Raw genomic sequence first — 16868 nt, 5'->3', positions numbered from 1 at the left:
CCGGAGCCATCTCAATGGCCAAGCGCAATGGGGAGTCTAGGGGTCCAAGCTGCAATTGCCAGATTTAGGGAATAAGGATGGAGGATGTCCAGGCACATTTGAGTTTCAGGCTAACAAGGAATCATTTTGTGTGTGTGTGTGTGTGTAAGAATGTGTTTTTCCTTCTCACAGACTGTAGATCATAATTGCGGTGGTCCCAGGGCCTCTGGGGGCTCCTCAGGCCCTCAACCCACGGTGTTTGATCAGGACTACTGGAGAGCTACCCCAGGAGAACGGCTGGAGGGTCCCCGCCTGCTCTGCCCATCACACCTATCCTGCTGGGATCCCATCCTTTGTAATCCAGATCTTCCCCCCAGCACCACCCCAAGTCCTAGTCAAGGTCTCCTTGCTGCCCTCCACTCCTGACTGGGGCTCCCTCTCTCCGCCCACCCTCCCTCCATCTGGGGGCTGCCAGGACGTGCAGGTGGGAATTCAGAAGGAGACTTCAGGATTTGAATCCTGGTTCAACAACTCACTGCCTGTAGTGGTGGACGCCTTACCTAAGGTCCATCCCCCCTATCTACCCAAACAGGTGTGATTAATTCCAGCATCTAACTAAGGGGGCCGTTGTGAAGCTAGGCTGAGCCATGGTCCACAGAGCCTGTCCCCTAGGTCACAGCCCTGGGAAAACACCCCACAGCCAACAGTGGTGGTGGGGGGGCACCTCTTCAAAATCGTGTCTGTTTCTCTCTGCTGTTTTCCTTCCGCAGCTGGACTAGTGTCTGTCCGGTATCTTCAGTGCTCCTGCACCTCAAACATCCTCTGCCCAGGACACGGACTCCACCCCTCCACAGGCCTCTTCCTCTCAGAACACTTTCCCACCTGCTCTGGGCTCTGGAGGCCTTTGTCCCCCCGACCCTGCCATGTCTGCAGGGACCACCGGCCACGTCCTCCACTGACTCTCAGATTCAGCGCTCCACCCGCAAACGCTGAGCTAGGGTTCGCTGACAGGTTGGGAGTCCCCGGTTTGCGTTTCAAGGTCGAGATCCCACCTGAGTGTTTGCAAGCCAGCCCCAGCTAAATTAACTTAAATTTAAATAGTAGCTTTCAACGAAAAGGAAGTGTCGTCTTTCCAAATTGACGACCCTCCCTACTGCGCCCCTCCTCCATCCCAGAGCCGGCTCCCCGCGAGGTGGCAGGAGGCCAGTGTCCCGACTGCGTCCTCCTCGGGTGACTGCCCTCAGCGCGGACCAGCAGAGGAGCTGGTCCCCATAAGGCGTCCCTTAGCAGACGGGCGCAGTTGGGACCCCAAGGCGGGGGGTAACACTGAGGCGGAGGCGACAAATATCGCGAGAAAGCCCCCTCCCCCGCCGCGCCCCGCATCCCCTCCCACCCCCAGCGCCCCAGCTGGCTGCACGCGAGGCCCAGCCGGGCGGGGCACACAGAGAAGGGGCAGCGAGGGTGACCTCAGCGGTTCCGCCGCTCCGGGAAGTCGCCTCAGCCCGCCCCCTCCAGCCCCCGCCCCGAGTTTCGCTCTCTCCGGGGCGGGGCGAATGGCAGGCGGTGCCGGGCGGGCCAAGTTGGAGGGCGCCCCGCCCGGCGCCCTCCCGTCCCCGCGCCCTCCCCGCCGGGGCGCGCTGCCCGTAGCTCCGCACTCCGGGGCCGCACCGGGGAGGGCGCGCGGCGCGGACGGCAGCCGGAGAGGAGTCGGGGCGGCGGAGGTGAGCGCGGGGGGCGGGAGCCGGGCTCTGCCCGCCCCGCCCGCCGGCCCGCTCCCCGCGGCCGCGCTGCCATAAATGGGGCCCGCAGCAGCGGCGGCGGCGGCGGCGGCGGCATCTGGCGGGCCGGGCGGCAGCTGGAGGCGCGGACTAAGGGTGGCGACGGCGCGGAGACTCGGGCGTCGGGGGACGCAGCAGGCGGCGACCCCAGAGTGAAAGTTCGGGGGCTCCGGAGCAGGGAGGGGTGCCTCCAGCGGGGACGCGCATAGGTCCGCGCGGCTCGTGCCCCTCGGTCCGCGCCCCGGGACCCGCCCCCGCGGCCGAGCGGCTTCTGTTTACTTTCGATCGAGTTTTTCCTGCTCTGGGCAGGTGCCCAGGGCGGCTCCGGGCGGGCGGTTACGCGCGGCGGCTCCGCGCCCCTCTGCCCGCGCTGCCGGCACCCGGGAAGGGCGCGTCGAGCGACCGGGGTAGCCACGGCACGGCGTCTGCAGGCGCGCTCACGGGCGTCCATTTGTGCCCAGGTGATGACGGCGGCGGCATGGAGTTCCCGGAGCACGGTGGGCGGCTGCTGGGCCGCCTGAGGCAGCAGCGCGAGCTCGGCTTCCTGTGCGACTGCACCGTGCTGGTGGGCGACGCGCGCTTCCCAGCCCACCGAGCCGTGCTGGCCGCGTGCAGCGTCTACTTCCATCTTTTCTACAGGGACCGTCCCGCGGGCAGCCGCGACACGGTGAGGCTCAACGGCGACATTGTCACGGCGCCCGCATTCGGCCGTCTGCTGGACTTCATGTACGAGGGCCGCCTGGACCTGTGCAGCCTGCCTGTCGAGGACGTCCTGGCCGCCGCCAGCTACCTGCATATGTACGACATCGTCAAGGTCTGCAAGGGCAGGCTCAGGGAGAAGGACCGCGCGCTGCTTCCGGAGACCCCCGCCGCTGGGGCAGAGCCGGCCAACCAGCCCCCGTGCCCCCTGCCCGCCTGGACCCCTGAGCTCTGCCCAACTGCCCAAAAGGCCAGCCTCCCCCGGGCCGGGGTCAAGGCTGCCCTCCCTCCAGGAGCTCGAGGACCCCCTCCCTGGCAGGCCCCAGGAGAGTCGGACCGGGCGCTGGACCTGTCGCTGAAACCTGGCCGGAGGCGGGAGCCAGTCCACCAGCCCTGCGCCCCCCAGACAGCTCCCTACAGTCGGCTGCAGCAGGGGGCCCGGCCGCTGGTGAAGGATGAGCAGGATTCGCTGTCGGAACAGGACAGCGGCGGCCCTCGGAGCCCCCACAGCCCCTCGCAGCCACCCTGTGTTCCTGCAGCCCAGCGCCTGGTGGGGGGCTTGGAACCGCTGCCAGTCAGCGGGGTGGGCAGCCGGGCGCTGGAGCTGGACGCGGAGCGGGGAGTCATCGAGGACGAGCTGGCGCCCAGCGGCCACCTCTGCACGTGTCCGCTGTGCAGCAAGCTGTTCCCCAGCGTCCGCGTGCTGCAGCTGCACCTCAGCGCCCATTTCCGCGAGCGGGACGGCGCCCGGGCGCGGCTCTCCCCCGACGGCGCCGTGCCCACCTGCCCGCTCTGTGGGAAGACCTTCTCCTGCGCGTACACACTGAAACGGCACGAACGCACGCACTCGGGCGAGAAGCCCTACACGTGTGTGCAGTGCGGCAAGAGCTTCCAGTACTCGCACAACCTAAGCCGCCACGCCGTGGTGCACACCCGCGAGAAGCCGCACGCCTGCTGCTGGTGCGAGCGCCGCTTCACGCAGTCCGGGGACCTTTACCGCCATGTCCGCAAGTTCCACTGCGGCCTGGTGTGATGCGTCCCTCCCTGTAGGGGTGGGGGTGGGGTGGCGGAGGAGGGGCGGCCGACCTCAGTAGTGGGGAAGGAGGATCGCTGCGATGCAGTGTGAGGGACCCAGAGCTGACAGGGTGGAAGTCACTGAGGCTGGACCCGCCCAGCAGAAAGCACCCTGCTGCCTCAGACAGACAGGTATCCTCAGACTCGACTCTGCGGCCCCCTCCATACCTTGCTCCCTCCCCCACCTTGTGCCCTGACTGTGACACTGTCTTCTGCTCCAGCCAATTCTAGAGGTGTCTCAAGGGCCCCCAAACGTGGCCCAGGCACCTGTGTCCTGCCTCTGGGGCTCCCCCGACCACCTCACTGGCATGCTCAGCAGACCCTGAGCCTGACCCCACTCGGTGAGGGAGGGATGCACATCGCAGAAGTTGTCAGTGTGGGTTCCCTGTGGGGAACGACTGGACACAGCAGGGACCACTGGGGCACAGCTGTTGTCGCAAGAGGGTGCAGGCCCAGTGGGGATGTCTGGGCAGCAGGAGCAGAACCCGGCAGAAGCTGAGTGGCTGCAGAGTGACAGGCGCCATAGTGGGAGGCTCCTTGTTGCCCTGGCCACACTGTAACTCAGGCAAAGGAAGGCAGAATTTGAAGATGATTCTCTTTTAGAGGCAGAGCTTCCCAAGGTTGCCAGATGTCTGCCCGTGAGCAATGGGCCATGCCACTTCCCTGCCTGAGCACAAGGTCCCGGGGCTCCTCTGAGCATCCCTAGAGTGGCTGCTGCTGGGCCTCCATAGGCCTGGCCCTGTAGGTCACTCGTCCATTCCCGGAGCTGCTGGTCATTTCCAGAGTACAGAGCAGGGCCAAGGCTGCTCTCCAGCCAGGAGCAGTGCTTTGAGGGGTTCCTTCCCTGCAGTGGGGGGCATGCACAAAGTCACCGCAGCCACCCTGCCATAAATTGCACAGGGCAGGGTGGGGGGAGGCAGCTGGCCTCTGGGCAGGGTCATAGCCTCCCCCCTTCATTCATGACCTTGGGAGGATGGTGCTCCTGGAATGTGGGAGGCACTGTGACCGCAGCCGGCAGGGACCACCCTGCCCTGACCCACCGGCTCCCTGAGCAAACCTTGCTGCTGAAACCTCTGGTTGTAACAAGGGGGCATCCTGCCCCAGGTCCTGGGGGCTCTTCTGCACATGGTAGAGCTACCCAGACCCTGGTTCCCCAGGCCACAGGGGCTGTTTCTGCTGTTACTGGACATGGCATGAGGACAGAGCCTGGCCATGTTTAAGGTATTTTCCCTTCTCCTGACAACACTTGATGTTGTATTTGTTCATCTTCCTGGTCTGGAGTGAAAGGACCTTCCCAGCAGGTGGACAGCTGGACTTAGCTCCTCCTTGTGTGGCTGGCCTCTCCTGATGCCTGGGTCCCAGAGGCCCTGGACCACATGCAGACCAGGGAGCTGGGTGACCCCTGCTTCCAGCTGGCCAGCCCCCAGCCTCCCCACCTCCAGAAGGGCCACTGGAGCCGTGCGCTCAGCATGATGTGCTCTGTGATTGGTTTCCCTGTGTATGTGTGTATTTGTGTGTGTGTAGGCACGCACGTGTGCATGCAAGCCCGTGTGCACCCAGCAAATGTCAGGGCCGAGCCCCACCGGCAGCGACGGGCAGCCGGGGATTTGGGGGGGGGCTGGTTTTTCCCAGAGGTTCCCCTGGGGGAGAAATGTACTTTCCTGGGGCAGAAGTGGACTCGGAGTTGTCAACACTGGATTGTCTTTGGCAAGCAGTCACTGTGAAGTTAATGTCAAGAGAAGTAGTCAGTTTTCAGTTTGATAGCTGACACAGCTCAGATGAAATATATTTATTTAAGATATGAATTGTGTGGGAGCATGCAGCAGAAGCCTGTGTAGATGTGTTTTGGGGAGGACCTGCTGTGTAGGGTCCTCCCGGGCCGGGCCAGCCTCCCCCCTCGCGGTTGCTCTGCCCCTGGGGGGCAGCTTAGGATGACCCAGAGGACAGACTCACGCTTCCCGTTGGGTTATTTGCATACCGCCTGTCAACCTGTGCGCATCCTGGTCTTCATGGTGACGATGGTTAATAAAGCCCACCCCAGGTGGAGATGACCCAGTGATTCCTGGGGATGGAAATATGGAAGTCTCCCGGGTGTGCAGTAGTGTGGGCCTGTTCGATGGGGCCGGAGGGGGCAGGAGGGTGAGCCCAACTGGGTCCTGCTGGGGAGTGGGCGGGGCCAGGACTGCAGACTGCTGGCAACACCTTCCTTCCCAAGTGGCCCCAACCCGGCCCTGATTTGAGGGAGGGGTGTCCTCCTAGAGAGGCAGGTTTGTGTGGCTGGCTGGGACCAGCCTGGAGGCCTGGTGGTGGCTTGCCCTGAGGTGGGGAGGGCTTGGGTCTGAGTAGGGTGGTCCTGGGTCCTGTTCTCCTGCCTTCTAGAAGTCACCCTAACTCCCTTCCCCTGTCTACCCTCCCCCCGTGCCCACCCTTTGCCTTCCCCCTCCCTCCCTACTTCATTTGTTCCCTGGATCCCTCAGGGTTGAACTGGGCCCTCAGGCCTGGAGTTGGGCAAGAGATGGGAAAGGCTTGGGGAGGGGTGGTGCCTCCTGCCCCCAACCTCCCCCCCCATGGGCCTGCCTGATTTCTAGAAGGCTTGAGTAGGGGCAGATGGGTAGACTTCCTCATGTTTGTCCCAAAGCCCAGTCCTGGCCAAAGCGCCCTCTGGCTGGGGCAGAGCTGAGGCAGAACCCAAGGACAGGGTGATGGGCCCGTGCTTGCCAAGGGGTCCTCCAAGGGTCTCAGGCCAAGCTGAGCTGGTACTGGAAGGGCCACTGGCTCTTGGACCAACCTCTAAGGCCTTCCCAGTCCTGACCCCAAGTGCAGTCCTTCCTTCTGGAGGGTGCCTGACCCCTCCCTCCCTCACCCAGCTGCCTCCCACGGAGCCACTGTCCTGCAGGAGGCCTGTCATGTTCCCATTTGGGCCCATGACTCAGCCCGGCCTTCTCAGAACTGGGAGGAAGCTGTTGTCATGCCAACTGGGCAGGGGAGGATGGCAGTGAAGAGGCCCCTCGAAGGGAGGGATTGCCCCGGGGATGGGGCTTCCAGGGGCCCATCCCACCCATCCAGCTCTGCTAAACTGTGCTCACACTCAGCTCCTTGCTGGGGCCGTGTTCCCGGGCAGGGTGGCTCTCTGAGCGCCCTCCCTGGACGCCATCCAGCGTGACACCTTGGTTGCATGGTAAACTGAGGCAGGAAGGGGCTGCTGGCCTAGCTATGCTGGCATAGGCCCCTCACACTGTCACCCCTGGCCCTCCTGGGACCATGGCTCTGCAGAGCAGCCAGGAAGAGCCCATAGGGAGCTCAGGGTCAGGCTAAATGGGGTCCCAAAACCACCTCCCCGACCCCCCTGCCAAGGTTGGGCTCTCGAGAACCTCCAGGTGGACCACAGAGCAGTGGCAGTCCAGGCTGGGGGCCAGCGACACTGCAAAGGTGACAGGAAGACAGGTGAGAGGCCAGACTGAGCAGGGCAGAGAGTGAGGCAGTGACAGTGGAGAAGCCTGTGGACAGCTGGCTGGAGAGCTGGGGCAGTTCCAGACGGCAGGGCCGGGAGTGGCAGAAGGAAGCACTGCCCTCAGAGCTGGGAGGGCTGGGCTGGGGTGGGGGGGGGCAGAAGAAAGCACTGCCCTCAGAGCTGTGGGGGGCTGGGCTGGGGTGGGGGGGCGGAAGGCGGCTCAGGGAGGGGGCCAGAGGCTGGCTGAGGGTGGGGTCCTGCAGAGAGCTCCGTGGTGGTGGTGGTAGGGCGGTCAGGGAGATTGGAGGGCCAGGGGCTCCGAGGGAGCGCCAACTCACTCCCTCGGGTTGGACGCAAAATGGTTTTGTTTTCCCCAATTGAGTAGAAGTCTGGATAAAGAAAATCGGTGCCCTGGCTTTCCAGACGACTTCAGCCGGTACCGAGGTTCTGGATCCTGTGTGTGTTGGGGGTGAAAGGGGTTCAACCTCCAACAAGCAGTTCTCTAACACCAGCTGGGTGTCCTCCAATTCAGCTCCATTCTGACACTATTGCCCCAGAGACAGCATCAGACCCCCCAGGTCCGGGGCTCAGTCCTCCGGGACTGTCCCGCCCCCACCCCACCCCCAGAGACAGCATCAGACCCCCCAGGTCCGGGGCTCAGTCCTCCGGGACTGTCCCGCCCCCACCCCACCTCACCCCTCCACTGAAGATGTCAGTCACACACCCAGGCTGTCCTCTGTGCTTCTGGCCAGGTAGCAGGCTACAGGTGGGGGGTTCCCACGACCCCTCCTTGGATTTGATTATTGTACTTCTTGCTCCATAAGACACACCTAGGTTTTTTTGTTGTTTATTTTTTATTTTTTTTTATTTTTTCATTTTTTTTACAGAGAGTGAGTCAGAGAGAGAGACAGACAAGGACAGACAGACAGGAATGGAGAGAGATGAGAAGCATCAATCATCAGCTTTTCATTGCATGTTGCGACACCTTAGCTGTTCATTGGCTGCTTTCTCATATGTGCCCTGACCACGAGCCTTCAGCAGACTGAGCAGCCCCCTACTAGAGCCAGCGACCTTGGGTTCAAGCTGGTGGGCTTTTGCTCAAAGCAGATGAGCTCTCAACCTCGGGGTCTCGAACCTGGGTCCTCTGCATCCCAGTCTGACGCTCTATCCACTGTGCCACCGCCTGGTCAGGTGACACACCTAGGGTTTTAAGGAGGAAAATAAGAAAAATAATATCCTGAACCAAATGATGTGTTAAAATATTTAATAAAATGTACCACTATAATATGTCAACAATGTAAACTCAACTGCAGTACTAACAACCATGAGCACTGTTATTAACAAATGAGAAGAGACTTTAATGTTCAAATACTCTTCTAGTTGTCTGGGAACCCGCAGGAGCTAAAAAAAAAAATGAACATTCGCTCCATAAGACACATGAGTATTTCCCCCTCCACTTTTGGGGGAAAACATGAGTCTTTTTTTTTTTTTTTTTTTTGTATTTTTCTGAAGCTGAAAATGGGGATAAACAGTCAGACTCCCGCATGCCCCCGACCGGGATCCACCCAGCACGCCCACCAGGGGGCGACGCTCTGCCCACCAGGGGGCGATGCTCTGCCCCTCCAGGGCATCGCTCTTTCCCGACCAGAGCCACTCCAGCGCCTGGGGCAGAGGCCAAGGAGCCATCCCCAGCGCCCGGGCCATTTTGCTCCAATGGAGCCTTGGCTGCGGGAGGGGGAGAGAGAGACAGAGAGGAAGGAGAGGGGGAGGGGTGGAGAAGCAGATGGGCGCTTCTCCTGTGTGCCCTGGCCGGGAATCGAACCCAGGACTTCTGCACGCCAGGCCGACACTCTACCACTGAGCCAAACGGCCAGGGCTAAAACGTGTGTCTTATGGAGCGAAAAATACAGTAACTTGCTGGAACAGCTCAGTGTACCGACTAGGTCACAGGTTTGTTGTAAAAGGATGTGACTCAGGAACGGCCGGGTGAAGGGATGCCCCTGGCACGTGTGGGGCAGCGGCTCAGAGCTCCCGTGCCTTCTCTGGGTTCCGAAGCTCTCTGGGCCCCCTCCTTTTGGGTTTTGATACTTCTTCATTACACAGGCACGATGAACTCACCGGTGATCGGCGATGGATTCAACCCCCAGTCTCTCTCCCCCGCCCTGGAGGCTGGAGGAGGAGATGAACATCCCAACCCTCTTGTCAGGGGGTCGGCTCCCCGGGAAACCAGCCCGTGTCCTCAGGTGACCTGGGTCTGTCTTTGCAAACTCACCTCACTCACATAACGGAAGACACCTCTGTCATTCTCCTCCCAGGAAGTGCCAAAGGTTCTGGTAGCTCTGTGCCAGAAATGCGAACAAAGACCACTCGCACATTTCTTACCAGAAATCGCCCTATCTCACCTTATTGGTTTCTTTCGTTGTGGTATGAGTTTGCTGGGGCAGCCGTTAACACAGTGTCCCGGCCTGGCCTGCGGGGCTCGGTCAGGAAGGACACTGTCCCCAGCCCTGGAGCCGGACGGAGGTCCTGGGTCAGGTGTCACAGGGCTGGTTCCTCTGAGGCCTCTCTCCTGGCCGTGTGGACGGTCATCTCCCTGTGTCCTGGTGTGATCGTCCCTCTGTGTCTGTCTGTGTCCCAATCTCCTCTTCTTATGAGGACCCCGGTCAGGCTGAATTGAGGTGATCTCATTTTAACGAATTACCTCAGTAAAGACCTTGTTTCCAAACGCAGCAGCGTTTGGAGGTGCTGGGGGTTAGGACCTCACTATGCCCATTTTGGGGGGGCGTCCTGTGGTGTTTGGGAACAGCATGGAGGTTAGAGGCCCAGACCCCAGCCTGGCTCTGCCCATGCCTGGCTGGCCTGCAGCTTTCTCCTCGGTGGTCTGTTGACACTTCCACTTTCACCCTCTGTGTTCGGAGCGACCCCCGGGCAGTCGGGCACAGCCGATGCCCACCTGGCCACTTGGTATCCAGAGCCACAGCTCAGGGCACTGCCTCCCTAGGAGCCCCGAGGCCCAGTCTTGCTCTGCCCGCACCCTCCACAATGGTTTTACATCCCCTGAACCCCACCCCCTTGCCCACTCCCTCCCGGGGCTGACATGGACACATTTCCCTTGGGCCCACTCCTCAAACGGGCCCCTCACCTGGCCGTCCCTCCCAGACTTTGCCTCTCCTGTGAAGTGTCACCATCATGCCACTTCTCCCATCTGTCCCCATCAACCAGGGCTAGGGAGGGAGGCGGAGACCTCTCTGCCCACCCTTCTCACAAAATCCCAGCTGTCCGAAGCTGCTGCCCAGGGTGGACCACCCTCCCTCCCCACCCTCCCCACCCCCACGGCCTCAGAGGCTCCAGCTCTGGGCTCTGCCTCCTTCATTCCCTATCCAGCCACAGAGGCCAAGGCCTGGGACGTGCCAGGTCGGTGGGGAAATGCGCCCGGCGCTGCCCCGGGCTCCTGGCCTCCCCGCAGAGCTCCTGAGCCCCAGGTCTGGGGTGCCCGTGCCTGCTCTGAAAACTGAGCTGCAGACTCCCTCCCACACACAAGTCCCATTTCCCGTTTGTCTGATCAAGCAGCTTCTCCGTAAGAATTCCCGGGCCTGGTAGTTTCAAACCTCCTTCCTTCCTGCCATTGTCCCCCTACCCAGGGCTCAGCGCCCCTGCCCAGGCCTCCCGTCTCTGCCCTCTGTTGCTGGCAAACTCCCTGGTAAAACCCAAAACCTGATGAAGGTAGACATTTCCTTCCCTGTACAGTTCACAGATGACGGGGGACAAGTGGTTCCAGGACAGTGGAAATCCGCTCAAACTCATGTAGCTCAGTTGTTCCACCCCCATGGATAACAGTGAGAAATGCTGGACAAACATATAGATGTTTTAGAAACAGTTGGATAGGCCCTGGCCGGTTGGCTCAGCGGTAGATCGTCGGCCCAGCACATAGAAATCCCAGGTTTGATTCCCAGTCAGGGCACATAGGAGAAGCAGTCATCTGCTTCTTCACCCCTTCTCTTTTTCTCTCTCTCCCCCTCCTGCAGCCATGGCTCAAGTGGTTCAAGCAAGTTGGCCCCGGGCACTGAGGATGGCTCCATGGCCTTGTCTCAGGCACTAAAATAGTTCAGTTGCTGAGCAATGGAGCAGTGGCCCCAGATGGGCAGAGCATCAGCCCTAGATGGGGCCTGCTGGGTGGATCCAAGTTAGTGCATGTGGAAGTCTGTCTCCCTGACTCCCTGGCTCTCACTTAATTAAAAAACAAACAAACAATTGGATAGTCAGTAAAAGGCAGAAACTGGACAGGAACCTACCCGTGAAATACAGAAACTGCATCTGTGAGATGTGTGTGTTTGTGGCCGCAGGTTTGACAGACATCTCACAAAGGAGGTTATATGGTAAACAGGTGGGGAAGAGCTTAGCACCCACAGTTACCGGGTGATGCGGGTGACAGCGCCGTGGGATCCCTCCACCCACCCACCCTGAAGCTCCAGGACTGGCAGCACTGAGTCGTGCTGGGGACCTGGCGCTGCAGGAAGGTGGCCCACGGCGGGAATTCAAACAGGGCACAGCCTCTTACCAAGTTAACTAGACACCTATCATTGGACCCAACGACCTGCCATCGCTTTTAGGCGTGACCAGGAGAAAGGAAGTGTCTGCAAAGGGGTCGCACTAGAACAGTCATGGCTTTATCCCTGTCACCAAACAACTGGACACAGCCCGAATGCCCAGCGGTCAGAACACGGACAGACAAAGTCACGCAGCGGGGGCGGCCTGCAACCAGCAAGGCAAGGAGCCACAGGGCCAATGTCCCCACTGTAAGGGCAAGAGGGGGACCAGGCGCCAGGCGAGCTTTGGAGCCCATGGCTCGGCTGGGGAAGGCCAGGCTGTGCGGTCTCGGGGAAAGTGGCGGCTGCCTGGGAAGGCAGCGGGGCCCTTTTTGGAGATATGGGCATTTCTAGAGTTTTATAGGGGGGTGCTATGTAGTGTAGCCACTTGTCAAATTTTACTAAGACCTGTGCATTCCAAATGCCTGTGCAATAAAGGCTAATAAAATCAGATGAAGGTCTGGAGGCCACCAGGACAAGAGAAAGAGGATGGCGATGGGTACAGGTGGTTTATCGTACTTCAAAAGGCCAGCTTGGCCCTGGCCGGTTGGCTCAGCAGTAGAGCATTGGCCCAGTGCGTGGAAGTTCTGGGTTCAATTCCTGGCCAAGACATACAGGAGAAGCGCCCATCTGCTTCTCCACCCCTCCCCCTCTCCTTTCTCTCTGTCTCTCTTTTCCTCTCCCTCAGCCAAGGTTCCATTGGAGCAAAGTTGGCCCCGGGCGCTGAGGATGGCTCCATGGCCTCCACCTCAGGCACTAGAATGGCTGCGGTTGCAACAGAGCAATGCCCCAGATGGGCAGAGCATCGCCCCCTAGTGGGCATGCCGGGTGGATTCTGGTGGGGCACATGCGGGAGTCTGTCTCTCTGCCTCCCTGATCCTTACTTCAAAAAAATACAAAAAATAAAAGCCAGGTTGGGTGAGGCTGTGGGCAGCAGCACTTGTCTGTCACATGTCACCAACAAGCTCTAAGCTGGCACATGCCTGGTTCAAAGGGTAATTGGACAATTGCCATCCACATTACCACTGCACACAGGCTTTGGCCGAGAGTGCTAGGATCTGCTCTACGGATGAGCTCGCACAAGCACACGACTTCTGTGTGAGGGTGGTGGTTACAGGGTTGCTCAATAAGGGAAGGCTTTGGGAAAGGCTTAAATGTCCATCGCAGGGGACCAGATACACCAGTCCCTGGGCTGAATGGGACACTACACAGCCACCCAAGTGAAGGCATCCTGTCTGCATGGACAGTATGTGATAAGCCCCTCATTGTGGAGTGAAAGTTACAAAGTGCAGAAAATTTTTTTTTATGATTTTAGAAAATGAGAGAGCGAAAGAGAGAAACATCAATTTGCTGTTCCACTTACTCATGCATTCATTGGTGGATTGTCTGTGCCCCCCGACCGAGGATCGAATCCACAATTTTGGCATAGTGAAACATTAACAAACTGAGCTACCTGGCCAGGGCACTGTGTCCTCCTTTTGAGGAAAAAGAGAGGAATTACATGTGTAGAACATATTCAAGAAATAGGTAACTTGGAAATTTGGTTACTTATGGGAAGAGAATTTGTTGCCTGGAGCGTGAGGGGAGACTTTCGATTTTGAATGTTACGAATCATTAATTACAAATCCAGATGAGTTAGATTTAAATGGAAACTTCTTCCTTTACTGCCTTCCATTTCCCCACTTTCCAGCAGTGCTTCTCATGACTGGTTAATTCTATGTACGTACTTTTTTTTTCATCCTTTCCCCCTAAGTATTGTGCTTTTTCATTTTTTTGTCATTAAAAGATACATACATTGAAAATACTCCCTCCTCCCTGCCTTTAAGTTACCACCCTTGTTCATTTATTGGGCATTCACCAATGTTTCTTTTCATAACTACATTATATCACATTTCCCCATTATATCACCCCATGTATCTTCTTCTGCACGTTGCTCTTTCACCTAAAAGTAGATTGTAGAGATCTTCCCATATCAGCACATAAACATTTCCTTTATTTCTAGACAGCTGCACAGCCTTTCAGTCTGGTCGAAACATCCCATCGTCTCCTAGAGATAGGCACCTGGGTGGTTTCCTAACTTCTGCTGTTGTAAGCAATGCTGTAGCAAATAACCTTGATCATGTGTTTGGCACAGGGAGGGATGAGACAAACTCTCAGGGGTAAGAGCATTTGGAAGGCATTACACTGCTAATGCCTCCATGGCCGTTACCCCTGCCTCCACTCCCCGATGCGTTTTCCTACCACCTTGCCAACTACAGCATGCTAGTAAACAGTGGGATGCTTCACAACCCGACAGGTAGAAAACAGTGACCCGAGATCATTTTTGTTTTTAAAAAGTTTATTGGGGCTCCCAAGTATTTTTCGGAAAAAAAAAATACTTATCACTTTAATTTGCATTTCTGTTACCGTGCACGAGGTTCAGTAGCTTTTCCTATAGCTTTTCCTACGTGCTTGGGCCGTTCAGATTTCTTCTGGGTCGATTCTTTGCTCATGTCTTCTGCCCATTTTCCTACTGGGCATTCCCACTCCAATGTTGAAAGTCATTTTTTTCTAGCATTTTTTAATGGTTTAGCTTTTTTTAGGTTTGTATCTTTGATCTATTTAGTTTTAACTGGTACAGGGTCTAGCTGTGGATCTACTTGACCATGATTCAGATGAGCAACAGTGGATTAACATTGTCCATCTTGACCTTCACTGCTAGAGACCAACCCTCAGCGCATCGAACTCCGCCAACTCCACCCACCCGGGCCGTTGTGGCGTGTTGGTGACTATTCTTCCATGACTAGGTACGCATTCTTCACCACCCCACCTCACCCCACCCCCGCAGGACTACACAGTTGCGTTGAATGGGGCCTTAGAACATGCTCGATCTCCCGCAGGGCTAGCGGCTCTCATTCTTCTTTTCAGCTTTCTTGGCTATTTTTGCTTGTTCATTTTTCATATGAACTCGAGAGTCAGCTAGCTCATCTAGTTCAAGGGGGAAATGGCTCTACCATCCTCTCCAACACAGCTTCTCACCCCAAACTGCTCAAGAAGCCCAGCAACCTCCAGGCCGCCCAATCAAAGGGGCTCTCGGTCATCATACCTCCCCACCCGCGTCGCTGACCACTGCCTCCTGCTCACACTCTGCTGCCACCCAGCTTCTCTCCACCTGCATCCCACCTCTGCCGGGGCGGCAGTCCTCCGCGGCGGGCTCTCTTCTGCTCATGCCTGAGCCCCTCTTAGGGAATCTCTTTCCATTTGACAGATACCACCGGGTGGTGCCCTCCTAAACCGAGGCTGCGTGCCCCGAGCTACCCGGAGTCCACGCACATGGGCTACACCCACGCCCACTCCTGAGTGCCCGCCTGGGGCACAGAGGGAAATCCCGCTTCCCCGCACACATCCGGTCCTCACCCAGCCGCCCCACCCTCCATGTGGTTCATAAAAGGCCCGGTCGGGGGGAGCCTGCACGCCGCCGTGGCTCTTCCCTCCGCCTTCCAGCCCACGCCTGCGGCAGTTCTGCGGTGTCTGCCCGCAGGAGGCAGCTCGGCCGCCCCACTGCACGGTCACGGCCCCCTCTACCCTCTACCGGAGCGGCCTTCGGACGGCGCGAGTGACACCATCACCGGCGGGCTCTCCGCCCCGGGCCTTCTGCGGGGACCTCGGCCCGCGCTACGGCGACCCGACACCTGGGGGCTTTAGAGGGACACCGCGTCGCGTGGCGTCGCGTCCCGCCCTCCCCGAGCTGACACAGCAGCCGGACGGGGCGCCAGCTGCAGAGTGGCCCCCGCACGTCCCACGGAGGACAACCCCAATCTGCTCCGCTCCGCTCCGCCTCGCAGCTCGCCCGGAAGTGGCCGGCCGACTGCGCACGCGCATGCTCACGCCCACCCCTACCCTGCGCGCTCGCGCGTCACGTGGGGCGGCGGCGCGCGGGCCGCCTCCGGGAAGTGCTCCCTCCGGAACGCGATCCCGCGCCGTGGGTTCCGACCGGGTGCGGTGGACGGGTCCGCCACGTGCTGGCTGAGGCCGCCGCAGCCGTGCACGCTCCTGCGGGGCCCGCCTGTGCGGGTCAGCTGTCCTGTGTCCACAGGGCTGCCCGCCCGGCCGACGTCCTGCACGCTCCGTGGGCGGCACTGAAGGAAGGAAGCGCGGTGGTCTCTGGTACTCGGCGGCTCACTTACCTGTTCGATTTACCGATTGGGTTTCCATGTTCGCCTCCCTGCTGGGCAGTGGCCGCCTAAGGACAAGAACCTTGTCATTTTGGGAGTGCCCATCAGTGTCTCCCACTGTCACTTAATATTGGAGGCACGAACGAGGAAGGAGGCATGGCAGATGGTTCTGTAATAAGGTGCCCTGCGGCCACCCTGTGTGACAGCAGGTCCAGAAGCAGGAGGGACACGGAGTCCTGGGAGAATGTGGGGTTCAGACCTGAAGCCTGCACACTGAGGGTGTCTGCTGAGGCCGGAGGCGTTACTCACAGGCCCCGCAGAGCCCTCCCGCTCCCTGGCAGCCCCCACCCTGGCGGAGCCCTCGCTCGACTCTGGGGAGGGGTGCCCTGCTCCGACCCTCAGCACTGCCTGAGGCAGTCTGTATTTCCTGCTAAACTCTTCCAAGACTCTCTGGAGAGGAACCCTTTGATCAGCCTGACTGGCCCACCTTGGGGAGACAGTCTTGATCTTTTCCCTGGCTGGGCTTACCCTGGGCCATGCCAGGCCAATGTGGGCAGGAAGAGGCTGATGCAACCGGACAGACTGCCCTGCGGGGCCAGAGGATTGATTTGGAGGCAGCAATGGGATGGGAGGAAAATTCTGACCCCATCTCCAAAGGCTCACGAACTGAACTGTCAAAAAAAAAGGGGGAAAAAAGCCACTAATTTGGAAGGTCTCAATGCAAGTGGTATCCTCATTGGAGAGCTTGGTTTGGTACAGGTCTAAGAACTCTTCAAAACGGTGCATTTCCTGATTCTTACTTAACAGTAAACCGCTTTCGACAGATGACTCCTCCAAAACAAACTCCACCTTTGGTCTCTGTGCCTCCTCTCTTCTTTCCTTCAGTCTTTCCTTAAAAAAAAAAAAAAGTTTACTTGCTTTTTAAACTTGCTCAAGTAGTTAAAGGCTTTGTTAACTCGAAGGGCTTTGTTAACTGGAAGGAAGGAAAGAAGAAGGAGGGAGGGAGGGAAGGCAGGCTAACAAATCAATAGAAAAACCTTTGGCTTCGAGTAGCAGACATTCTGACAAGCTCAGTGGTTTGAGTCAATAGGGGTTTCTTTTTCTCCCAAAGCAGCAGGCCTGAAGGCAGTCGTGTCTGTGTTAATTG

At 58.8% G+C, this 16868-nt stretch overlaps 1 protein-coding gene and 1 long non-coding RNA gene across 3 annotated transcripts; both read left to right on the top strand.

The window, feature by feature from the left end:
* The first annotated feature begins 1530 nt into the window (after positions 1-1530).
* ZBTB42 (zinc finger and BTB domain containing 42) lies at positions 1531-5615 on the top strand. Of its 2 annotated transcripts, none has more exons than XM_066341866.1 (2): positions 1531-1700; positions 2219-5615. In XM_066341866.1, exon 2 carries the CDS (start codon positions 2236-2238, stop codon positions 3487-3489), a length of 1254 nt encoding a protein of 417 aa, XP_066197963.1. In that variant the 5' UTR covers positions 1531-1700; positions 2219-2235; the 3' UTR covers positions 3490-5615. The 2 variants fall into 2 exon arrangements, with proteins under 2 accessions (XP_066197963.1, XP_066197964.1); XM_066341867.1 differs by having other exon boundaries at positions 1533-1700; positions 2397-5615.
* Positions 5616-7194: 1579 nt separating this feature from the next.
* On the top strand, positions 7195-8273 carry LOC136376949 (uncharacterized). The gene is made up of 3 exons (XR_010746258.1): positions 7195-7559; positions 7630-7815; positions 8186-8273. It is a non-coding gene; the product is annotated as an uncharacterized lncRNA (long non-coding RNA).
* Positions 8274-16868: the final 8595 nt, after the last annotated feature.

This window comes from Saccopteryx leptura, chromosome 6 (genome assembly GCF_036850995.1).
Source record: "Saccopteryx leptura isolate mSacLep1 chromosome 6, mSacLep1_pri_phased_curated, whole genome shotgun sequence".
In the NCBI taxonomy this organism is placed as follows: domain Eukaryota; kingdom Metazoa; phylum Chordata; class Mammalia; order Chiroptera; family Emballonuridae; genus Saccopteryx; species Saccopteryx leptura.
This window is presented reverse-complemented; position numbering and strand designations above follow the sequence as displayed.